General features: G+C 34.2%; 1 protein-coding gene across 1 annotated transcript in view; it reads right to left on the bottom strand.

Moving 5' to 3' along the window:
• Usp38 (ubiquitin specific peptidase 38) overlaps positions 1 to 26,631 on the bottom strand; it is a 32,038-nt gene extending 5,407 nt beyond the window's left edge. Inside the window, exons 1-9 of the mRNA XM_026392706.2 lie at positions 25,428 to 26,631; positions 23,791 to 23,926; positions 16,706 to 16,835; positions 14,931 to 15,032; positions 11,473 to 11,631; positions 9,731 to 9,924; positions 5,568 to 5,661; positions 2,793 to 2,899; positions 636 to 1,998 (exon numbers count right to left, since the gene is read on the bottom strand). Coding sequence (XP_026248491.1) covers positions 636 to 1,998; positions 2,793 to 2,899; positions 5,568 to 5,661; positions 9,731 to 9,924; positions 11,473 to 11,631; positions 14,931 to 15,032; positions 16,706 to 16,835; positions 23,791 to 23,926; positions 25,428 to 26,109 — 2,967 coding nt within the window. The 5' untranslated portion in view covers positions 26,110 to 26,631. The remainder of the gene's footprint in view (positions 1 to 635; positions 1,999 to 2,792; positions 2,900 to 5,567; positions 5,662 to 9,730; positions 9,925 to 11,472; positions 11,632 to 14,930; positions 15,033 to 16,705; positions 16,836 to 23,790; positions 23,927 to 25,427) is intronic.
• Positions 26,632 to 26,860: the final 229 nt, after the last annotated feature.

The following is a 26,860-nucleotide window of genomic DNA, read 5'->3' as shown; positions in this document are numbered from 1 at the left end:
AGTTGGAAGGTTTCAAAGAAAAACACTTGCAACATGACCATTACTAACTTTAAAGTAAATAAAATACTCCTTGAAAAAAATATATTAAAATAAGCAAATCTATCTCATTTGAAGCATTTATGCCATGGCTTTTATTTACTAACTGTGCTATTATCTCATTGATTTTATTGCCCAGATGCTCAAAAATACAAACACCCTTTCTTTATATATTTTCTCCTTTTTAATATCCTTTATTTTGACCATCTGAATGTCAACACACAGACCTTAAAATATTTACACAAAGAACTTGAAGGAATGAACACCAAATTTACCAGTCATTTCCCGAGGGGGGATGAAGGGAAAAGGGTTTTTGTATGGCATGATTTTATAATCATCTTTTCTAACTAAAAATAGAGCTTTCATAAATAAAAACAAAATAGGTTGAATCTAATTGCCACTTTTCACAACTACTTCCCAATATTAGAAAGTATAATAATTGAATTATATAGGTTGAGCTCATTTTATATAAATCCAGAATCAAGTTTCAGAATTCCTTGAAAATGTGGAAGTCAAGTTGGATTTCAAAATCTGGCCACTCAATTAACCACCTATCAATTGTGTAATATTTTCCACAAATAAAGATATTTTCAACTTACCTGTAAATATAGTTTATTGTCCTTTGTTATAGCATCCATAAGTTCCTTCTGAAGAGGTGGGTCTCCATTTACCCAGAGTCCACTGGTTGGATTGTTACCACTTAAACCATGAGTGGTGTTCTGTTTTTTATACAGAAGCACATATGCAGTATCTTTTGGAAACCTACTTGTAATTTTCTGGACTGACTGAAATGAAGTGAATGTCACTCTGCTGTCATTAAATAAAAACCATTCTTTTGACATTTCCTTACTTTCCAAATCCTGTTCAATAATTGCACTGGGACTATCTCTGCTTAGTATATGACTCTGGGAGGGTGCTAATGTGAGATTTTCAGGCTGGTGGCACATCTGGTATGAAGACTCTGTACCTGTGATGTTTCTGGCATAAGAATAGTAATGCCCACTTTCAGAGGATATACCAGAGTGAACCACAACAGAACTTAATAGGTAGGGGACCAACTTTGGACAGAAAGCTTCTTCAGTTCCAGAAGGCTTTAATTTTTTAGCTAGGTTCTCACCAATATCAGTGAAATCAACATCTACAGACCAACTTTCTGACAATGAAGAGAAAGAAGTAGTTCTTTTAACTGGCAACTCCAAAACCAGTGGCAGTGACACATTGTCTAAAATTTTTCTTCTCACATGATACTTCTGATCATAGGAAAATCTCAGGAGAGTAAGAATAAGGTATTCGGGTTCCTCCGTGATTTGCATAGTTTTCTCAGCATTCTGCAGAGAGGCACAGTTTTCACAATAATATTGGTTGTCACCAGTAAGAATCTCTGGAGCCAAAAAATAATTTAGTAAGTCAGTTACTGAAGGTGTGGTCTCACCTCCTGGTTTCTGAGGTACATCTTTATTGATAAGAATCTTGGGAGATTCATTAGGGACAGAACTGTTTTCAGTATAGTGAAACCCATCAGGAGGACCGCCTATTGTTCTTTCATTCATAATTGAATCACAGACAAAGGCAGCTGTTGCTGGATTATAAACTACTGGTTCTTCTGAAGGACCAGATACACTGGCTTGCATTAAGCTGCCATCTTGTGTATTGGATAATGATGCTGGATCTTGGAAAGACAAGTCTTCCATAGCAGGGGAAGGACAAAAGGCCAGTGAAAGATCCGTGAAGGCTTCCACTTTTTGTGAGGTACTCCTGCAGTTCAAGCAACATATGTGAGTCTGTAATTTTCCTCCAAACATTTTTTCTATTAAAGTCTTCTCACTGTCACTTGTGCAAGGGGTCTCTGTCAGTACAGCTGCCTTACTGGCCACTGCCTGTAAAGAAGTTTCACTGTACCCCAGACTTTCAGAAGACTTGTATGAGGATTGAACTTTCAAGATCTTCTCTTCTTCATGGAGCCTGAGGGAGAATATATCAGTATATTACTACTTTACTTACGTTAAAATATCATTTCTATTTAACAATATTGGTGGCTTAAAATATAAATTATTTTTAATCAATATAAAAACCAAGTTTCTCTTCTTCTAATCAAGAAGAATACTGAATAGTTACAGAATCTAGAAGAAAAGTTAAGGGGTAATTACTACTCTTTATTCTCATTATACTTTCTTCATAAGGCTATTTTATAGCATGTATTATATTACAATTAAGTATATATGTCCCTTATTGTCTCATATATTTTGTCTGCTTGACATCTCAGAGAACTTTGGCACAAAGAAACCATTAATATATCCTTAGCTGAAAGAAAGGGAGGTTGCACAGGTTAAGACCAATTAACTTTGTCATTCATACGACAGAAAGGAGCAAAGACAAGGAGACACAAGAAGATTGTAAGTTTTGTTCATTCAGTGGTAAGGATACAGTAAAATGTACCCTATGCTTATAATTATAAGTGGTCTAAAGGAATGGCTCTTAAACTTTGTGGTCCTAGCACCCCTTTATATTCTTAAAAATAACTAAGCAACCCATTTATATTATTTTGATAATAGCTCATATTTTGATAACAGCTGATCTGAAGTACAAAAATCGGGGGGGGGGGAACAAAACCAAATTAAAAACAAAAGTAAACTTAAAAAGTATACAATAAATGCTAGATAAGCACCTGAAATGTTTTCAAAAGTAAAACAATATTAAATAGAAAGAAACTGTTATGAGAAGACACATTCAAGTTATATTTTAAAAATACTTTTTACCTGTCAAGCAGAAACCTGAGGTATTCAGAACAGTCTTGTTGTGATCTGGGAGTAAACCATGGAGGTCTGGAAGCCTCAAAGAATATCCGAGGTGCATATGCTTCCCTCTTTAGATAGCAGCACAGAAAATACAAGAAGTATTATAGCATGAACCAAAAGTAACGGAAATCTTAATATCTAATGTTTAATAAAGATTATTTAAAATTACATTGCACTCAGCCTTTTCTAAAAAAGCCAGAAACATGGAGCATCCTGGAAACATATAAAACTAGTTACAAATAAATATAGGCAATCTTTAGTCACACCTTCTCACTCTGTAAAGAACAGAGACTTCAGAAACTATGGGGCTTGTCTAAGGTCATACAACTAAGTGAGTAGAGGGATTACATTAGAACCCAGGTTTCTCTAACTCTTGATATAATATTACCTCTCTATGATAACTGTGTTTGAGTCCCTAATTTTTTTTAAATGAAAGCTTATTGAATATATATTGTGAACAAAATAATATGGTGAATGGTCTACAGAGCCAGGCAACTACCTGCTTTAGTTGAAAATTTCCTTGCTTGGGTACATGTCTTAAATGTACAGAATGTGAACACACTGGTTAGGGACCTTGCTAGTTTTGTTTTGTTTTTTCTTTTAATACCAGAGATCCAACCCAGGGAAACTTACCACTAAGCCACATCCCTAGCACCTTTTTTAGAAACAGGGTCTCGCTGAGTTGCTAAGTGCCTCACTAAGTTGCTGAGGCTGGCTTTGAAGTTGAGATTGTCCTGTCTCAGCCTTCAGAGCCTCTGGGATTACAGGAAAGTCCCTGGCTTTTGTTTTCTTTTTAAAAGTGCAGATAGGCAGTTCAATCTAGTAGTTGATCTTAGACTCTGGATTAAATTAATCTAGGTTCAAATACTGGATTTTTCCACATACACACACACAAAAGCTGAATAGGTGTATGAAAAATATGATTATAACTTGAAAAATCTGAAATTCTCTTGATATTTTGAATATATTTGGTATATAATAATGGAATCCTCCTCAGTTAAAGAAAATTTTATTCAAATTAGGGGTATTTATGGCATTTTGCAAAAAGGGAGTTTGGCATACTGATTTAGCATAAGTTTCAGAGCTATTTAATTCATATCCTAATCCTGCTACTTGTTTGCATGACCCTGAGCAGATAACTTAAACTTTTTTTTTTCCAGCAAACTGGGGATATACTGATAGATTAGTTTTGAGGATTAAGAGATAAATGACTTACCACAGGGCTAGAAAATTTAAATGCTCAGTAAATGTTAGCTTTATTATTATTATTATTATTATTATTTTTTTAAAGAGAGAGTGAGACAGGGGAGAGAGAGAGAGAGAGAGAGAGAGAATTTTTAATATTTATTTTTTAGTTCTCGGTGGACACAACATCTTTGTTGGTATGTGGTGCTGAGGATCGAACCCGGGCCGCACGCATGCCAGGCGAGCGCGCTACCGCTGAGCCACATCTCCAGCCCAGCTTTATTATTTATAAGAAAAAAACTTTAATTATTTAGGGAAATCTACCTACCTAAAATAATCTTTGCCAGTCTGCTACCCAATCAAGAAGGTCTCAACTGTGATAGAACTTTAATTAGGATCTCTCGTTAGTTTCTTTCTTCTTTTCTTGGGAATAGGGAACCTCCTAGAGTTTTTTCTTAGTAGCTCTGATTTAGTAAGTTAATATAGTATACATATATCTATATAAATATACATATGTACACATATACATATATATCTATAATATAGTAAATGTAGACTAACTATAAATCAAGTACAGAAAAAAAATCACTAGGAAAACAAAGAGGAAAGAAGAGTTTTCATTTCTCTTGGTCCTGATATGTTAAATTTAATTTGTTGGCATATTTCTCTCAGATGAAGACTAATAAAATGATCTCTCTGAGAACATCAGTACTCATAGGCCATCATTATTCTGTCAATCCTGTTTCAATCATTTTCATGTAAGAAGTTAGACTTGAGACATTTTTCAGTTTGTAGATGGAAACAATCCCATCAATTGTGAATCTTTTTTTTTTTCTTCTGGCTCTAATTACCAACTACTTTTTAAGATTTCTGTGAGTCAATAGCAATCAGAGGAAAACCAGAAAATAATACATTAAAGTAATATATATCATTTGTCTATGTATATTCAAATCCTAAGCTATAAGTTCACTGAACATAGGATTCCCTTTGCTTATCATAGACTATGTATTGTATCTCTCCAAAAATATTCTGTTGAATATTTACTATATATGACCTTTTTCTATTAGCATAAATTCATTTCCTTGAATTAATCTATATACATAAAAGATCATGATAAAATTTTAAGCTTTAGAACTCAACACATAAACAGTTCTACAAACATCTTTAGTCATAATGAAGGATATATATAAGAAAAGGGAGGGGTAAAAAAGTCTGGCACCACACAATTACTTTAGTTGCTCATTTCTATGCAAATCCATTAATTTAGTATCTGTAAACTATTAAAAATGCATTTAAAATGATTTCTTCATGATAGATTCTTTATTTGATAGGAAATTGGATTTTACATATAACAGTTCTTAGAACAGTAGGTCTCTATAATATTTATCAATAAGAATGGGAAGTGGAGAGAATGGGGATAAAAACTTGGCATATTCTGATATTTAGATATTTTAGGCAGTACTACTTCAGTTAAAAAGGTTTGGCATATGTGAAGTTCAAAGAATATTATCATCACAGTTAGCATATACTACTATACACACATACACTCACCTGTGTATGAGCCAAAAAGGCAAAAAGATGCTGTAATTTCTTCATTAATGAATTGCACCCGTTTAGATTTAAAGATAATACTTGTCTCCTGAAACTGAAGGAGAATAAAATATAATGCAATATATCTCTATACATATATACACAAGCATTTTTTTTTTTTTACAAAAATATCTTTAAAAAGCTAAAAAGAATAGGGCAGAGGGGTTGGAGGGGAAGGGATGGGGCACGGGGTAATTAATGATGGTGGAATGTGATGATCATTACTATCCAAAGTACATGTAAGAAGACACGAATTGGTGTGAATATACTATGTATATAACCAGAGATATGAAAAATTGTGCTCTATATATGTATTAAGAATTGTAATGCATTCTGCTGTCATATATAAATAAAAAATTTACACAATAAAATTTTTAAAAAACCTAAAAAGAAGCTATTAGCTATTAGCATAAATTCATTTTCTTAAATTAAAACTTATGCTTAGCTAGATGCAGTGGTACATGCCTGTAATCTCAGTGGCTTAGGAGGCTGAGGCAGGAGGATACAAAGTTCAAAGCCAGCCTCAGCAACTTGGTAAGGTACTAAGCAATTCAGTGAGACCCTGTCTCTAAATAAAACAACAACAACAAAAAATAGGGATGTGGCTCAATGGTTAAGCACTCCTGGATTGACTCACCGATACTAACCCCCGCCTTCCCCCCCCCCAAACCAAAACCCAAAACAAACAAAACAACTTATGCTTAGAGTAAAACGTTATTTATGTGACAGGTTTTTTTTTTTTTTTTTTGCCTAACAAAGTTACCTAACTGTATGTAACACAGTGAAGAGGGAAGAAGGGAATGATAATATGATAATAAACGAACACTTAACTACCTGGCCTGGCAATGACCTATGTGCTCTCCCATATTATTCCTATTTCCTGGATTAGTATATATAACTAGGCTATTCATTTATATCTTAGATAAGAAACTTTTAAATTCTTTTAAATATGCATGAAATAAAAATATGCTGTCATCAAAACACAAAAAAGTTGGAGTGATTTTAAAGAGTGTGGTATAGCATAGCTTGGGAAAAGAGTATTAAAAAATAGTTTAGGAACAATTGGTTACCCATGTGGAAAAAATAGAAGTAGTCAAGATTTTGTAACACCACAAATGCCATGTTGGATAAAGAAATTAAAGCAAATACAAAACTAATAAAGTACTTAAAAACAAAAGGGGAAATTTTAGAGGGTAAGGGCTTTCTAAACCACAGGTGCTATAAACAAAAACCGGAAGATTTGACTACATTAAAAAAAATCTATATAAATAGCTGGGTGTAGTGGCGCACACTTGTAATCCCAGTGGCTCGGGAGGCTGAGGCAGGAGGATCCCAAGTTCAAAGATAGCTTCAGCAAAAGCAAAGTGTTAGCAACTCAGTGAGACCCTGTCTTTAATATAGTACAAAATAGGGCTGGGGATGTGGCTCAGTGGTGGAGTGCTCCTGAGTTCAATTTCCGGTACAAAAAATAAACAAACAAATAAGACTACAAAAAATTGATTCATGTAATTAGAGGAAAGCATGTAATAAGGATTATCATGCAGAGTATAAATGAATCAACACGAAAAAGAAGAAAACCCAGCAGAAAGATGCAAAAGAACAGGTTATGAAGAAAGAAAAGCAAATGAACAAAGAAAAATAGAGAAGAAAAAAACCATAATGGTCAATAATATGCAAATTAAAACAAAAAGAAGAGGAAAGTGCAGTGGCATGTTCCTTTTAGTCCCAGCTACTACATAGGAGGCTGAGTTCCAGGTCAACCTTGGGAAAATAGTAAGACCCTATTTTTATATATATATATATATATATATATATATATATATATATATATATATATATATATTTTGTGTGTGTGTGTGTGTGTATATATATTTATATTTTAAATATCTTTATTTTGTTTATTTATGTGGTGCTGAGGATCGAATTCAGTGCCTCACACGTTAGGCAAGTGCTCTACCACTGAGCCACAGCCCAACCCTATTTTTTATAAAACACAAAAACAAAAGAAATTACTCAGATTGGGAAAAAAGTAAGACTGATTATATAAAGTACTTCCAGAGGTATAGACAGTCATAGGTACAACCAGATGTTAGTATGTAAGTTCAAAATGCTACAATCTTTTGCGGAGCAATCTGGCATATCCTATTCAAAGAAAATCCTGCCTATCTGCATATGAGAAATGCTCATAATGACCAAAAACAGATTTAAAAGTAAATTAATAATTTGTTCAACAGGAATATGGTTAAATAAATCATGATAATGATTTAATTCAGAGTGACATAGGTACGTACTGCCCCATAATAGGAACATTTCTAACACAAATTATTAAATGACAAAAACAAGTGGACTAAAAAAGAATTTATAAATAGGATTCTCTGCAAAACTTTTTTAAAAAACAATGACACTGTTTTTGTATTAGATATAGGCTAATGACTATACCCAAAAAATCTGGAATGAATAATGCACACAAAACTGTGTCTTTGGGAATGGGTGTGTGTGATGTTTATTTTATATATTTGTACATTTAGTAATTTTTATAAAGCCATGAAAAAGAATTCATTTAGTATCTAAGAAATAAAATACGCTGTCTTCCTATTCTGAGATTATTGGCCACTGCACAGCAAAATGTACTCTCTCAATTTTTCTTGCCAGTTATAATTGCTTTGGTCTCTGCTTTCTGTCATGTGTAAAATGAGATGGCTCAGTGGATGACCTCTGGTGGTCAGATATAGATTCTTCAATCTTATGCTTAGGGTTAGTTGAGCCTGAGTACATCTTTTCTTAAACATACACACACACACACACACACACACACACACAGAAGAAAATAAAACAACAACAACAACAAAACAATAAACAAAACACTAACCCATATGTAAAACACCTTAGTGCTCACGCTATAATCTGGGGCTAAGCAATAACTGAAAATGAACTCAATATCTAATAGTTTTTGTCTCTTCTAGGCAGCCATAACAACTTATAAAAGCTTGGAACTCAATTTATAAACATCTTTGGGAAAGCTCCATGAAATCTTTTTGGTACTAAAGAGAAAATATTAACCATATTTTGCCTTTATGCAATATTATTTTATACCATCATGGACAGCATTCCTCTAACTAGCAATTTTTATTTCCTATTCACTTAGCTGCAAAAGAAAATGGATTTAAAAGTAAATTCATAAGTAGGCAAAGGAATATGTCTGTTAATACATTTGTTCAGTAACTACCATATTGGAGTGGGAAGCAGAGCTTGTTTTCTAAACAACAAAGAAGTTGTTCTGATAAACAGCGAAATACCTATAAGCATATAAAACTAAATTTGATACCCTCAAAACATATATGGGTGAAACCTAGCATAGTGGTGCTAATCCCAGTGGCTCAGGAGGCTGAGGCAGGAGGATCACAAGTTCAAAACCAACCTCAGCAACTTAGTGAGACCCTGTCTCAAAATGAAAAATAAAAAGGACTTGGGATGGGATGTGGCTTAGTAGTGAAATGCCCCTGGTTTAAAAAAAAAAAAAAAAAAAAAAAGATATATGGGTTAAAAAAATATAGTGGGCTTATAGATAGAAACAAAGATAAGAGGGAAAGGGAAGGAGAAGGGGAATAGCATGGAGGTTAAAGGAGACCCTCATCATTATACAAAATACATGTATGAAGATGTGAATCTGGTGTCAGCATACCCTATATATAATCAGAGATATGAAAAATTATTGTATAATGGTGTATTAAGAATTGTAATGCAAAATAAATAAATAAATAAATAAATAGAAAGGGGGAAAAAAGAAACAAAGAAATAATAATAGCAAATGAGATCTCTAGGACACTTAACAGACTAAATCTATCCCTCTGTTATTAAATGTCAAGTCATAGAAATTAAAAAAGATAGTAGCATTATAAATAAATGGAATACACACTAGATATAATTAAGCAGACTTTATATAAGTATTATTTCAATAGTTCTTGAGCACTAAAAGCAATTTCACTTCTGAATAAGCCTAGTATATGGAAATATTAACATTTTGCCATTTATAAGAAATAATGTATAGAAAATCCCCACCTTACATTTTGTTAGCATTCATCAAATTGTATAGTTGAAGTGAAAATGTTCAAATTTAAACTTACTCTGTAGCCATAAACAATGCTTGTATAACACTGTTCATATAACATGTATTTCCTAGGTTAATAAGGCCAGTTTTTCCAGTTTCAGATTTTCCAGAAAGTCTAGACAAGCAAGATGCCAAAGAATTGGATTGAGACGTCCAGGCACTTTGACTGAGAATCAGCTTAATTTTCTCCTCACCAGGCTTAGGAAAATCCTACACATCATAAATAGGAAAAATATTTTAAAGTAAAATAAAAACTATTTTTGTTATTAAAATAATTAACACCACAAAGAAGATTTTCCCACTGACATTATTTTACTTCTTAGTTTTAAAATACTGACAGCAGTAATTAGCTAGTCACTAAAAATTCAAATTACAGTGCATGGCAAAAATAAATGCCTCCTGAACACAGTTGCTCAAGTTGAACAATACTTACGAATTGTCACATTTGAACTATTTATGCTAGCAAAATATTTACAACATAAAACTTTGAGATCAGAGAGTATCTGTGCTATTTAAAGGCAGTAGGAATGAGGACTTAAAGTGGCCCATAACTGAATAAGTTAAACAACAAATAATCTGCTTTTCAAATTTGGGGATAAAAATCATATTTTCTTTTAATTCATTACTAATATTTACTTAGTATTAATCCTTAGAAACAAAAGTCCAAAGTAATTAGGGGATTAAAAAAAAAGTACACATTGGCATAATGACCTCTGACTCTGAAAAACTAATCACATTTTACCATCTAGAAAATTATTACAACATACAGATTTTTCTTAGTTGCTTAGTAAAGTATGTGATAATGAGAAAAGATTTTAAGTGTAAATGATTTCAAGCTTGAGTAGAGCATTGGCGAATAAGGAAAGTTGGTCAAATAATTTACAATTATCTTTTATTGACTGCTATTTCTGGTACTTAGACTTTGGAAAACAAACATTTTTAAAGTATTTCTGCTTTTTTTGTTTTGATGATAGCTAAGAGAAAGTGTTTCCTTGGGCTAAGAGTAATTCCTTTCCTTCTTCTGAGACTATATGAGTTATCAGAATTTTCAATATGAAAGCACTGAAGAACAGTCATCAATAGTCACAGCAATAGAGAGTATCATTACTATTAAATCCATGACAAATGCTCCTTCATATAATTTACTTTAGAAAGGTCAAGTGTCATACCAGTGTTATACATCACACACATTAATTGTTTAACAGTCTTATCTTCTGGACCCCAAAATTACTTTCATAAAGCTAACTAGACAGTAAAAATTATATGATTTGAGTCCATTTCAGATACGAAGTAGTATAATGTCTGAGTTAAACTCTCTTATTTTGCTCTACCTTGACTTTGCAGTAAATTTACTGAGAAAAGTGTGCTTGCTGTGATCCATTTTTCACAAACAGAAACGATGCACTATCTATACAAAGTTGAAAACCAGAGTGACCACAAATAATTCAAGTAAAGATTCTATGAAATATAGACATTCATGAAGAGTATATAGTAAAAGCAGAATTAAAAATAGGGACAAAATCAGTCAAATACTTTATTATCTGCATTTCCATGATTCTAATATGTACTTTACATATTTGAACACATGGGATGCAAATCTGATATATGGATTCATTTAATATAGTATATTTTTAAAACAAGTTTCCCCAAAAGTGGTTATAAATTCTAAGATATGCCTTATTTGATGGTACCAGAGAATTGAAGAAATATGGTTATTAATCTGCAACTCCATAAATACTGGTATAACAATTCTCATACCTTTATTGCCTCCAGAATAGGTTCATAGAGATCTGGAAATCCAGAATAATGATACATCATACAGTGTATTAATTCTGTTAACTGCACTAAGAAGGTTGTGCTGGAAGGCAGGCCATCATTTTTGAAAGAGTGAACCAAATTAACTACATGAGGAACAACCTGAAGAAAAAAAAAGATAAACATTTCTTAAAATGTATACAAACTGGCAACACATTCTCTAGCCTACAAATAGAGTACAATGATATATGATCAGCAAGTTCTTTCCCATGTGTTGTCATAGCCTTTTCTAAAAAAGTTATAAAGTTTAAATTTTCTAGAATATCAAGAATATCAAGGTAAACCTTGTTTTCAGTCATGTACAAGTGTAATTCCATTTACTATTCCTCTCTTCATTCTTACACTATTATATGTCTGACATAGGTACAAATAGGAATCTTAGTCATTGCAACAATTCTAAAGAAATGCCTTCAGTTGAAAAATTTTAGGGCTATTATATTGACCAGATCATTTGATGGGAACAAATTAAAAACAAATAAACAAGCAAACCTAGAATTGGCTAAAGAGCTCCACCTAGTGAGAACTTAAAAATTTTCAGCTTGAAAGAATTACAAGTTAAGTCTACCTTAAGTCTTTGAAATAACTTACAAATGTAACTAAAACTATAGCTCAAATAATATACTTTTCATTTAGATAAGAAGAGGGACAATGTCTAATGTTGGATTGGATATCCTTATTAACAAACCCTTTCCTCAACCCAAATAAAGATGGTCCTAAAAATAAAAGGAATCAGAATCTTCTATTATATTTAAGAAACTGGGGCTAAAAATAAAAAGGAAATTGAAAATGTACATTGCTTGTAAACATGTAGACAATTGTTAATATTGATGATCATCACAAAAATGTTTTCATTGTAAAATTAGTTGAAAAAAACCCAACAAATATAGACATAATAACATATTTAAGAAGTTATTACCCAAATGAAACAAATTCTATTTTTCAGCAATGGTTCATTCTATTTGAATAATGCTGTACTTTTTCCAAATAATTGTAATATGAAACTACATGTTTACACTTCTCATGCTAAAAGACATCTTATTATGTTCTATTTGTGGAGTATTTTTGGTCGCTATCTCATGAAAAAAGTGAAGCTATAGTTATATTAGGGCTATGCTATGAGGCAATAATAATGACAGTTATAGTAATGCCCCAATCAACTTCTTTTCCTTTTACCTAAAAAGAATCATCATATTCTTAAATTAACAGTGCTACTTCTGTTTTCTGTCTAGCTTTATCCTTGAGCCTGAGGTCTTAAATCACATTTTAGGTTTACACTACTTTTAATCTTACCTCCATCAAAGGTATAGATATCACCATAAAACTAGCAGCTCCTAATGGGTTCATACTATTGCTATCATCTCTACATATTTAAGCAAATCTGAATGCAACCCTGCCCCATAAAGCCACATCTCTCAGACATTCTTTTGATAAAATAATTAAAAATTTAAAATTATTTTGTTTTCTCAGACATGAAGGGAAAGAAATAAAAAGAGGAAATAATTTTAAAATGATTCATAATTCCAAATTGTCCAAAAGCACTTCTAGTGTACATTTGATCTTTGCAATCAGGTTATATGGTTTTCTATTACTATGCCCCAAATGATCAATATTATCATTGACACAGAAATAAGACCTTTTCTTAGAGATATACTTCCAAGCAAGCTATATTGACTCCTCAATGCTTGAAAGTTGAGTTTTTGAATGAGGAAACTAAATGTTTCTAGACATTATTGTAACACTAAACATAAGTTACTATTTGAGGAAATGCATAAAACTTAAATAGTTGTTTTTTTTTTCTTACCCATTATGACTATCTGCCACAGTGTCTATTTAAATTTTTTCCACTTATAAAAAATATAAAGGGCTGGGGTTGTGGCTCAGTGGTAGAGCACTTGACTAGCATGTGTGAGGCATTAGGTTCAATCCTCAGCACATAATAAATAAATAAATAACATAGAGCTATTGTGTCCATCTATAACTAAAAAATTTTAAAAAATATATAAAAAGCAATCTGTCTCATTACAATACATATTATAACATCAATCCTGGTTTGCCCTAAATTATTCTAAACATAAAATATGATGAATAATGATGTTGATGATTCCAAATTGTTGCTCATAGTTAGCCACCCTTAAATCTCAGTCCTTCACTGAATTGTTTGGAATTATATGATATTTAATTACCATTTAAATCACTTCTAAATGTCCAAGTTATTCTTAGTTAAGTGGAGGGTCAAACTCGACACAGTACTTAGACAAGAATTTGGTCTTTGTTTTTAGGCTTTACTAAGCCAGATCAAAATTTTCAGTTTCAGATCTAACTTAAATAAATGATCCCTTAAATAAATAATTTAATACCCATTTAATTAATAATCAAACATTTCAAAGTCAAATATTTGTTATTTTAACTATTTTTCTCAGGGGGAAAAAAGTAGTTAAAGTAGTTTAGGTACTACTAAAGTAGGAAAGGTAAGGAGATAACTTATTTTAAAACATTCTGAGCAATAAAATAGGTTTAGAGTATAGAGTAAGCGACTAATCCCAGAGATTAAGAAATGTTCTTGGTATAATAAACAATAAAATAAATGATTAAGTTATTTTAGAGAGTCTCCTTCCTAGAAATTTGAAAACAAGCCTTTTTTTGAAGGGCCTACACACAATCATGCTTGGAAGAAAAAAAAAAGTGTCACCTAAAAATTAACAAACTAGGATTCTATACATCTTCATCAGTCTCCTCTGAATTTTGTTATGGTGATCAGTATCCTTAAGATTTCAACATTGTAGGTATACTGATAATGAGTTAATAGTCCTGTAAAACTGCGGATCAGATCTTGGAGGAAGCAGGCATTCACACAAAGCTACTGCTTTCCTCTGATGCCATAAAAATGTCAATGGACAGGTCCCTTAAGTAACATCTGGGTCATTACCTGTGATAATTGATAATCAAATCAAAACCAGTGATGTAATTGTTTAAAGTGGTAGCATTCTAGATATGTTTTAAGATGGAGTCAGCAGGATATGGGCTGAGAGTGAATAAAAAGACTTAATTTTAAGGCAATAAATCAAACTGATGTTTTCATGGTTCTGAAATTTTAAAGCCATTAGTGATTTTCAACTATTTTAATCCTTTTGCACTGTTCATATGTACAGCAGACATCCATCAGTGACATATCTCACATAGAGCAGTAACAAGTAGGGTAGTTTTGGTGAGACACAAAACATTCTGAAAATACATTCCTTGGAGAGAAATTACACAGCTTCAATTTTCTAAGAAAAGGTAAAGCTATGTGAAAATAGATCAGAACTAACCTACAGCCTTTTCACTACATACAAATGTGACTCAATAGGAAACTAAATTTTGAAATGTTTTTTTAATTATAGGAAGCTTCTGGCATAACTTACCAAATGGAACGCCTCTGGAGAATGCTGAAAACTAAGCAGCATGTGAGAAAGAACTGCAAGAGCACCAGGTCTCACAAGAGGAAACCAAAGTCGATTAAAAACCTTCAAAATAAGATAAGACACCCATCTTAAGAATTTGGAGGAAAATCAGTAACTCAATCAGTAGTTATTTCCCTAGAGCAAAAATGATATATATGAATGCCCCCATTCCTGAAAAGTTCTATCATAACATGTTATTAAACTTTGGGGGAAGGACAAAGTTTTGAGATAACAACATGACTGAGATCAAGGGGAATGTAATGGCCTACCCAATTCTTAAAATACACCGATAAATGGAAATCTGTTAAACTATGTTTATATGATGATGTTTCTTGGGCTACTCTTCATTTAATTCACTCAATAAATATTTATTAAGCACTTACTATTGCTCAGCACTGTTCTAGGCAATGGAAAACAGTAGATCTGAAAAATAATTTCTAAAAGGACTTTAAGTATAAAGGATGTGAAGAGATAATAAAAAGGAACATATAATGGTAAGTGCTATCAAAATACAAAGCAGGGCATGAAAAGGAAATACTGGGTGGCAGAGGGGTTTGCTATTTTTACAAAGGATGTGCAAAAAAAATGCCTCATGTAAAAGGTAATATCTGACTATAAAGCGGAAAGGAGAGAGATAAGCTTGGTAGATACTTGAGAAAATAGCAATTTAAACAGGACAAAAAGCAGTGCAAAGGTCCCAAGTCCTCCATGCTGGTGAGATATGAATATAGTAGGGAGGACAGTGTAAGTGAAGCAAGAGACTAAGGCAAGTGGGAGATGGAATTAGAGAAGTAGCAGTGGGCCAGATCACATGGCATCTTGTGAGACACCTACAGGGAACAAAAAGCAGGGAGGCTATGGTAATCAATTCAACAAGAGATGGTGACAACTTTGGATTGAGGTAGTGGTGATGTAACTGATTAAAAGTGGTAGGATTCTGGATATATTTTAAAGGTGGAGTCAGCAGGATATATAGGATATGGGTTGAGAGAGATGTTAGAGATAAGGATAGCTTCAAGTTTCTGGCCTAAGTGAGTGAAAGGATGGAGTAGCCCTTTATTAAGATGGGAAAGATCACCTGTGGGAGAAAAAAAATTAGAGTTTCATATCTGAGTATAGACAGTTGAATATATGGATATGGAATTCAAGGGAGAACAATGAACTAGAAATATACATTTGTCAGTCATAAAGCCTTGGGACACCTATGCTGTGAATATGCACTGAAAAGAAAGAGGACCAAAGACTGAACTCTAAGGCAATCTAAAAACTGGAAAAAGCAAGAACAGGAGACTGATATGCCAGTGAAGCAGGACAAAACCCAAGGAAATATGATGTCCTGGAAATTGTGTAAGAAAAGTGTTTTAAGAGGGAGTGTTCAGTTGTGTCAAATGCTGCTGACAGGTTGAAGAGGAGAGCCCTGAGAAATGATCCCTGGTGTAGCAACATTGGGAAGCACTGTTATCAAAGGTAATTTTGGTAAGGTAATGGTAAAAGTTTAATTAGATGGATTCAAGAAATAATGGGAGAAATGTTTTCATAGTCAGTATCTGAAAATAGCAAAACTATTTTAATTACACTTACATGGCATTTTTTAAATTACTAAGGCCTATTCAAAACAAAACCAAAAACAAAACCAAAATTAAGCATTCAAATGCTTTTAAAGAGACAATATTGATTATAAAAATATTGATTATAAGATTTCATGCATTCTAATAGATTAATATACTCCCACTTACCAGTTCTATTTTCAGCAAAGTAACATCTATCAAAATAGTAAACTTCTGAACAGCTGCTAGTCCTTTCAGCAGTGCAATTACCCAAGTATCCACATGCTGAGCCAACGGCCAGGATAGCCAGTCAATCATTCTGAAAAATGAAGAAAAATAAAACTATCAGTATTGGAAATATTTTCAACATTACTCAAGAGTAGACTACTCTTGTTACCACTCACTTCATAACTCATTATTTACAACTTGCTAGTAAAAAGCACTGACCAAGATGTAGCAATGAAATACAATGGATGCTTACCCTCAAGAAGTTTTCAATTTTGTACAGTGACAATTTCTTATATTTAATGCATTTCCATTAAAAAATTTCTAATTTTAACAAATGCAAGAATAAAAAAAATTATACTATATAATGGTATCAAGAATTTATTATCAAACTTACTCTAAGAACAGCTGACATATAGATATCCAAATGAAAACATATGGATATCAATCAAGATTTCTCCTTCCTGATGAGTGCAGTCTAATGTAATACACCATTAAAAGAGGATATATTGTCAATTATGGAACAGGTATCATCATCTCTTTCAAAACTCTACTATGTAAAGACAACAAAAGAAAACTTCAAATATATAAAAGGGTACAAATTGTGTAAATATGCTAATGGCCTAATTTCATTAATGAATGCCTTTCTTCTTGAATATCAACCCAGTTCAAGGGAAAAAAGATAAAGTAAAACAAGGTTTGAAAGGGACTCCCTAAGTTAGATATTTACCACAATGAAAGCAGGTACAACTCTTTTGGAAAGCAATTAGACCAAATGTTCATACAATTCAACCTAACAGACTGATTTTAAGGATTATCTAATAAGAAAATAGTAGGGGAAAAAACTCACCTTTTGAAGTCAGAGCAAGTGGTTTAAAGATCTCAATTTATAATTTATTAGCCAGAAAACTATATATTATATGATATATATTATAAGTACTTATAATCTCTGTGCCTCAAATTCCTTATCTCTAGATTGCAGGTAAGCATGCTCATTTTCAGGGATGTTGTGAAGAGAAAATGGGTCAATATATGACACTGGAAATATTCATTGTGAATTCCTCTCTTTTAACATATGCAACAATAAACATCTTCATCCTCCAAACTGTCAAACTACCAATGCCGAGGTCATAAATCTGCCCCCAAAAAGCAACTACCATGTTAAAAGGACTGACATCTAAATTGATTTGGACATCTTCACCAAAGCTATTATATAACTATCTATAATAATATTGGAGTGTTGTCTTTATTAAGTTTTTTTCCTTTTAAGATTAAAATGCCCCTAAAGTCCCAATACACACTGACTACAAGTTATCTGTATGTTCTTTCCATTCCCTATACTCAATTTACTTCTTGTTTTCCTGGCTTCTTCCAACAATGACAGCTACAAGTCATTGAAGTAGCCCCTGATAGCTATTCTACATCTTCCAACTATTTCAAGATTGATTCTCAAAAATTTAGTGACTATTCTACATAAAAGAAGAGACATACTTGCTTTTGTGAATTAAGAATATATGCTGGGCACAGTGGTGCATGCCTGTAATCCTAGAGACTAGGGAGGATAAGTAATAGGATTGAAAGTCTGAGGCCAGGCTTAGCAACTTAGTGAGGCCGAAGTAACTTGGGCCTTGGTAAGTAGTAACTTGGTGAGAACCTGCCTCAAAATAAAAAAATAAAAAGGATTGGGGATGTAATTCAGTGGTTAAGTACCTCTAGGCTCAATTCCAAAACCAAAAGAAAATACACACACACACACACACACACACACACTCACTCACTCACTCACTCTCAATGTAGCACTGTTTTTGATACAGAAAAACTGCAGAAAAACCTAAATGACCACCAATAAGGAAAAGACCAAATACACTGCAGCAGTGACACTGCAGAACACTAAGCAGAATCTGAAGAAATGAGGGAGATGAATCTATCCATGGTTATCTAATATGGAAAGATATGAAATGTTGTTAAAATAAGTTTAAAAAATCTTTCATTTTTGTTTAAAAGAAAACAATGTGAGTATACACATGGAAATATACACAAAAAAACCTAATGTGGCCTAGAGGGGCATGTGTGAGCATTTCTATTTGGCACTGTGGCTCTAAGGGGAGTGGCACTGTCACAGAAGAACCGGACAGAGCTCAAGACCAGAATCCTCTTTAATTCAGTCTAAGGAGAGTATAATACAGGGTGAGTGGGCAGAGAACAGAAAACCCACTTGGGGGGCTGGGGTTGTTGCTCATTGGTAGAGCGCTTGCCTTGCATGCGTGAGGCCCTGGGTTCAATCCTCAGTACCACATAAAAATAAATAAATAAAAATAAAGATACTTGTCCATATCAACGAAAAAAAATATTAAAAAAAAAAAAAAGAAAATCCCACTTGGCAATGGCTCTTTATTATTCCCAATTACTTATATTTTTTCCTCTAGCCTCCTTATTTTCTTCCCATCTCATAAATCTTACTCTTTATCCCATGTGTACCAATCCAATCTCCAGAACAATCTTAAAACAAACTTCACATCAGTAGTTACACATTTTAGAAGCTGCTATGGTGTGAGGGTTTGCGTCCCTCTAAAATTCACATGTTGAAATTGAATTCCCAATACATTGGTATTAAGAAATGAGACCTTTAAGAGGTGCTAGATCATAATGGTGGAGCCATCACGGGTGGGATTAGTGCCCTTATAAAAGATACTTCCACCCACGCACAGAAGGTGCCATCTATGAGAAACAGGCTCTCACCAGTTACTGAATTTGCTAGTGTCTTATTCTCAAACTTCTCATCCTTCAGAACTGTGAAAAATAAATTTCTGTTGTTCATAAATTACTCAGTTTAAATTATTTTGTTATAGCAGACTAAACAGAAGTTGTTCATGAAGCAAATATTTGAGTGTGTATTATATAGGGAGTACTATGTTAGCTGCTAAGAATATAGTAGTAAGATGTTTTGTATCCTCAGATTGGAAAAGAGAAAGATAAAAATTATCAATGATCACAAAATTATCAAACAGTGGTATTGGTATCTGTATTAAACTTGCCAGTGCAATTGCTTTTCCCTCTGCATTTTTTTCTTCATTTTGATTAAACTGGTATATGCCAAAATCCCCTCAGGCACAGAAATCGTAGGATGAGTTATTTTTATGGTTAACTATAGCGATCATTTCTATCACATATTGGTTACTATAAGTTTGAATTCTAAGGACATTTTTCTTAAATTTTTATTTAATTGCTTACAATAAAGAACATTTTAACTGCAGTTGTTGTTTATGTACTCCAACATCTTATCGCCTCTATTAGACTATAAACTCTGGAGCAGATCTTGTTCTTATTTTAATCTTACATATCTTTGGATCCCCTTACTCAGCAGAGTGCCTGGCACAGAGTAGGAGCTCATTTGCTGAATAAATAAAACCATTTCTTCTATAGCTAAAAAAATACATATATGCAACTTTAAAATTAACAATAAAGCAGGAGTCATGAAAGGCAACAAAATAGATTTAATCATAATTTATGGAGAGTAAAATCAATTTTCACTTTTACATGGCAGTTTGAGGTCTACATTTAGCCTTCAGTCTTATTTGTCCCAATGTTTTAAAAATTGGGAAGTTTCACATAAAAAACTGGATTTCAGGCTTCTTTTGAAAAATGAGATCAAACAAGATTGAATATAAATATCCCTGTGACAACAAACAATTAGAATTGAGGATCAGCTTTCTCCAGAAGATGCTTGTGTACTGCATTCACTATCATTTCACTGACATCTGGCCTATTTCATACTTCAATGTTATCTGGTGCTGCAATGATACTTGCATTTGTTTTTTTGAATTACAAAAAATGACTGTGAAGCATGGTAAGTGGTACTTTTGGAAAAATATAGTGCATGAGCAAGTATAATGTAGGAGTATGGTAAAAATAAACATCCTTGCAATTGCACTTTCTATGTAAAAAATAATCACTGTGGGTAGATTATGGGTTAAAAAGGATTGTATAGGTTAAATTGGAAATGTAGTTTAAAAACTGGATCACATCTTCTTGTGGAAACAAATAGGTAAAAATTAATTCCCAAGTACATTTCAAAAACAAAATAAATTATTAAGTTGGATACAATGACTGTTTAAAAAAAGTCTAGAAAATTAAGAACAAGAGTGTTTGCTGAGTGCTGACAAGTTGAATCTGCACATAGTTTATAGTAAGTAGTATCAGTCACTATAGTTTCTTGGTCAGAGGAAAAAAATCAGTAGGGCTGAGTGTTCAGATAAGAAAAATTAAAAGGACAACTAGAAGCCCACTTCAACAGTGCGGGTCTGTTTCCACAAATGGTGGGAATAGACAAAATATCATTCTAAGAAATGCGCTAAAGAAAGAATCCAAAAGACTCCGTGATGTTACTCAAAGGGAATGGAAGGATGGAATTGAAAAATGCTTCTAGATTTGTGAGCAGATATCTAGGAGAATTAAAAGTGTCAATGGGAATCAAAATAAGAAAAATAAATAAATAAAAATCACTATCAGGCCATGAAGATAAGTTCTGTCTCTTAAAGAGCAACCGCGAGTAATAAATCTGATTATTCTGGGTTTCTCTCTTCATTGGTGTCTACATGGTATGATGATAACTCTGGAGCCAAATGTACCACTTCCTTTCTAAGTGAACCTGAGTAAATTATTTAATCTCTCAATTTCCTCAACTATAAAATAGGGTCAAAAATATGATCTACCTCAAAAGGCTGTGGTGAATATGAATGACTTTTGGCATGTAAACAATATTAGCTATTATTACGTATGCAACGAAGGGTATGGAAAAACTAAATTCTAATTTACTTGCAGCTGTGAAATCTAATTCTCAAAGAATTACATACTCACTTTGACACATTTTGAGGGTTGATCTAGCTTACAGTCTATTTGTTCCAATATTTTACTAAGAGGACAATATAATTTGATATATTCATTCAAAAGAGATGTTGCAGTCACACTGACAACAAACAAGAGTTTCATTAGGGAGAGATCCATGAAATAAGAATATTTCTTTTTTTTAAATTTCAGTTTTATTTACTTATTCATTTTTTAAGACAGAATCTCACTATGTTGCCTAGGCTATTCTCCATTTCCATCTCCTGGGCTCAAGTAATCTGCCTCAGTCCTGAGTACTAAGAACTTTATTTTATAAAAGATTGAAATCAACCACATACACAACAGATTAATAAAGTGATAAGAAGAAACGGAAGAAGAAAAAGAACAGACATGGGAAGCATGCTGTCATAAGACTAGAAATTAAAAAACAATAAATACAAAGACATTAAAAAGATGAAAATAAAAAATACAGACTACCAAAAAAAGGCAAAGCTTTCACTATAAATTAAAAGTAATAGTGACAGAAGCCATACAACATAGTTATATAGACTTTTCTCAAATATATAAATATTCTCACAAGTCCCTGGAAATTAAGAAAGGAGTGAGCAATAAGAAGTCAGAAGTATAAATTACAAATAAGATGATTCTCTTAAGTTTAAGAGCACAAAGAAAGAAGAAAAGCTTGAAGAGAAAGACCTTTTTAAACACAGCAGTGAAAAAGATGAAAAAAAATCTGACTTTCTAGAGTTTGTGTAATAGATAGTGGGATGAGTACATATGCAGCCTATTGGGAATTCAACATGAATCCTTCAGTTCATATATTTATATATGTAAATTTTATAACAATGGCATAAAAACCATTTTGTTGCAAATTCTTATTTTCTACTTAAATATGTTTAATACACACACAAAGAAGAAATAAAGAACAAAAACAGACAGGAAAAGTTCAATGAGAAAACATATAATAACTGAAAAGAGAAACTCAATAGCTGGAATAAGCGCATAGATGGGCACTTTAGAAGAGAAAAATCAGGAAGTTGTAAGACAGTACAGATGCTCCTTGACTTAGGTTGGGGTTATATCCTGATAAATTCACTGTAAACAAAATATAAATAAAGAATGCAATCAAGACACTCAACCTGCCAAACACTCCAACTTAGCAACACAGTACACCATAAAGATTATTTACCCTCTGATTATGTAGCTGACTGGGACCTGTGGATCACTACTGCTGCCCAATATTTTGAGAAAATATTGTACCAAGTATTGCTAACCAAGGAAAAGAGCAGACTGAAAATTCAAAGTATGGTTTCTACTGAATTCACATTCATAAAGTTGAAAAATCATAAAACAAATCATCCTAAGTCCAGTACCACCTACACTGATATTCTTTCCCTGAAATATCCACAGGTTTGCTCCTTCCATTTCCTTCATGTCTTTATTGTCATGGTCACCTCAACTAAGGTTTCCTTATCCATCTTATTCAAAATTGTAAACCCCTTCTTCACACCACATTCCTCTTCTTACCCACTTTTTTTCCCCAAAACAATTGCACATACTAAATTATTTTACTTATTTATGATATATTCTAAAACAAAATCTAAATCTAAAACAAAGTCAATTTTAAGATGTATAATTAGTTATACAGCACTAAGTGAAAAAAATTTTGCTCATTTAAGTAGAATACCCATAACCGGGCATTTCCACATTTTAACATCTTTGAAATCAGGATGCATGTTGAAATCAGAAAAATATGTTATCTATCTAAAACTAAAGCAGAAAACTAAATATTAGACAAAAGAAAAGAGTATATTACCCACTGAGCCCAGCTGAAAGATAAAGTATGCTTAAGATAAAATAGGAAGGGAAAGTTAAAAAAGCCTGGAGGGAATAAATAGGTTGTAGGAAATAAAAATGAGCAATGAAATTAGAAAAATACATGGATATTGATAATACAATAAACTTCTATCTGTATAATAAATGAACACAAGTGTAGGATTTTGGAATAAAAAAGCTAAATTGAAACAAATTTATGAATTACTAGGATCCCTGCCAAGGCTATAATAAGATAAACCACTCCAATTAGTTTGGAATACATTTATATATTTGAGTCCCTGATTAGTTTTAACTATTTCTCTAAGTTTCTCATTACTCACAAGATATCTTCTCCTCTCAAATCTACAATGAGTAGAATGAAGGAGTACCTGCAAAGAGCTTGGGTCATACTTGCATCTTTTACATTGGGATCCGTGGTAAGGCTCCTGATGAGAACTGTAATCATCTGAAGAGGAATATGCTGCACGAGGCTTGCCAGTGCTACAGAAGGTTCAAATGATGCATCTATTTTTTAATTCAAAAGAAAAAGAAATATAGCAAGAAGGTTCAAGTGAAGTATTATAAAGAAAACAACACTTTCCCAAAAGAACAAAAAATACATATTTATTTGCAGCAAAGGTGTTAATCAGGAAGCAGCTATACTATACACCATAGTAGATTCTGATGAAAGAGGAATATTAAATTACATGAATATTAAATGAGAGACTAAGAGCAAATAGCAGTATTTACTCATTCTACACACAGAATATTGAATTTTAAAAACTGTTATTTAGTACTGCCATCTTTAATCCATTAATTACTTGACCTCCAATTTTTAATATTAATTATTGTTGTGTTAAGATATTCATTTGCAAAGCATTAGAAAAGAATTACTAGGTATCAATTTCAATTCTCACTTTAAGACTACTGAAGGTTATTTAAAACTACTATAATAGTCATTACAAAGCTATAAGGAAGATTTTTTTAACAAATCTTTCTTTTAAGTTGAAATTTAGATGAATTAAGGGTAGACTTTGCTAAATTACATAAAAATTAAGTGACTCCAAGATGAGCACCTTTAACAGCTATGGTAACACAGACAATACAAGTAAAATTACAGTAAGAAAAAATTAATCAACCCAAACAAATACTGTAAATAAATAGTTGGCATACATTAAATTCTTTATCAGATTGTAAGGACAGGCTAAAACTCCAACCTTATTTCTGTTTCTCAAAATGAAAGGAGGACACAAGTTCTAGTTCGAATACCCAAGAGGAATAATTAAGGAGAATGGTTGTATTAAGTAGAGAAGTGATGCTGGTTTTGGACGTATTATTTCACAACTATAAACTTGAAAGCTCCAAGGCTTTCAGGAACCCAGACATACAGGTAAAATTTCTAGGAAAGAAAGCATTTTCTAGCCAAGTATTATTATGTGACCTTCTTCAATTTTTAAGGATTCAGTCGTAGCACAAAATTATGTATTTAAGTCTCACACTCCTGCTTTCCTCATTCTACCTGTATCCCTTTCTCACATACACTACTTAAGACAGAAAATGCCAATATTTAAAATCTACATAGTAAACTGTGATAACCTAGTAATAAAACTGCACAATCCATGAATTTATAAATGCGGGAATTCAAAAACAGGGAAAAAAACTCAACAAGATGACAAAATCACATACAATAATTATGTGGTAAATGTTATTACTATGCTACCATTAGTCACTAATGAGTAGACGCTTTACATAGCAGCTGTCATCCTGAAAGCTGGGTAATTAAGTAACTTGTTTAATGCCAAAGGTCTTAGACTTAGATGTTCCCAACTTTTAAAATAGGAACAGGAGGTGTTTTTAAGGTATAACGTGACATCCTGAATAAGGTAGAGGATTGGAATGAAATTTTGGATGAGGGTTCTAGGATTTGCTCTCCTTTAACAATGTTTTCTGGGCTGGAAGCAAGCATAAAATGTATGTGAGAGAGACTGAATTTCCAAGAGATAGTCTCCTTAAAAATAATCCTTACCTGTAGAAGAGATGCTTGCAAAAACTTCTTGCAGGGAAGGTAACAGTGTGGAGGGCTCAGCTTTCCAGATGTTCTGCAGCAAATTACTCACTTTTGATACCTGGGAGACATACTCCCGGAGCTCTTTCTCCTGGGTGGACACGCACTGAAAGTGGCCTATCGTTCGAACCAGCTGTTGGCAGAAGGTGATGGACAATTTCCCTTTGGGGATGCACTGCACGAAGTCGGTCAGAAGGTCGCTCAGTCGGGCACAAAGTTGGGGCTCTGGCCTCTCACATACCATCCGTAACACCTCTACCTGCAGCAGGCTGAAGAGGTCCAGCACCGATGGGCAGCTCATGATCAGCTTCAGGCCGTTGTGAATGTAGTCCAGGATGGCTACGTCTTTCCTGTCCAGCGAGTGGTAGCCCTGCTGAAGGAGGCCTAACACGAAAGTCTTGTTGAAGAAAGACTCGAACTCAGGCCGGTGGTAGCGTGCGTAGGCCTCCAGTACCTGGTGACCCACTTGTCGCTGGAAGGGGTCCTGGCCCTCCAGGATGAGCCGGGTAGTCAGGTCAAACATGGCCTCGCACTGCTCCTGATCTAGCCAATGCTCCGCGGATTCCACCACCTTCCGCACAATCACCCGCTTTAGGGGAAGCGGGTGCGAAGAACTCACCAGGCCCTCCAGGATCTTGTCCATTGTGGCCACGCCGCAGGGCCAGGGCCAGGGGATAAGGAGCGGGCGGCGGCAGCCCCGAGGTAGGGCAGGAGAGCACCGGGGCGGAGGTGAACTTGGAGCGTAGCAGCAGCGGGACCGGCCACCGCCACCGCCGCCTCAGCAGCCACATTTATCGTGTAGGGGAGCCCATCCAAATCGGGGCGGGAGCTGGCGAACCTGGGGCGCGATAAGAACCGACACCACCCACGGCGGGCCTAGGGCGATGGAGGTTCGTACTCCGCAGCCACCGCGGGCTGGCGGTCCCTTGCGGCATCAGCGCGGAGGGACCAGCAAGGCCCCCGGCTATGGTGGGGGCTCAGAACTGGGGCTGCCAGCCGTAGGCGGGGGAGGCCCGCCTTCCGGTTCTGGAGAAGGTGTAGGCGTCCAGGCTCCGACTGGTGTAGAGAAGAAACCGGCCCAAGGATGAGTCAGGAGGCGCTGTCACTCTGGGCTGTCAAGGAGGGTGCCGGGACCAGCCGGGGAAGCGAAGCGGAGGTGGACACCCTTGACCCGGATTCAGAAGTGCCGGCAAACAGGAAGTGAAGCACGAAAGAGCGCCCGGAAAGGCCCACCCCTCCGCCCCGCCCTCCACCCATGCACGCCCTCCCAGCGCTCATCCGCCCCGCCCCTTTGCCGACGCGCACGCGCGCCGCCTCCTGTCGAGTCGCGGAACGTCACTGGAGAGCGTGTGTCTGGTCACAGGCAGACTTCCGGGAGGAACTGTCTGGGACTC

This window comes from Urocitellus parryii, chromosome 10 (genome assembly GCF_045843805.1).
Source record: "Urocitellus parryii isolate mUroPar1 chromosome 10, mUroPar1.hap1, whole genome shotgun sequence".
NCBI classification, from domain to species: domain Eukaryota; kingdom Metazoa; phylum Chordata; class Mammalia; order Rodentia; family Sciuridae; genus Urocitellus; species Urocitellus parryii.
The sequence above is the reverse complement of the archived record's forward strand: the minus strand, read 5'-3'. Positions and strand labels throughout refer to the sequence as shown.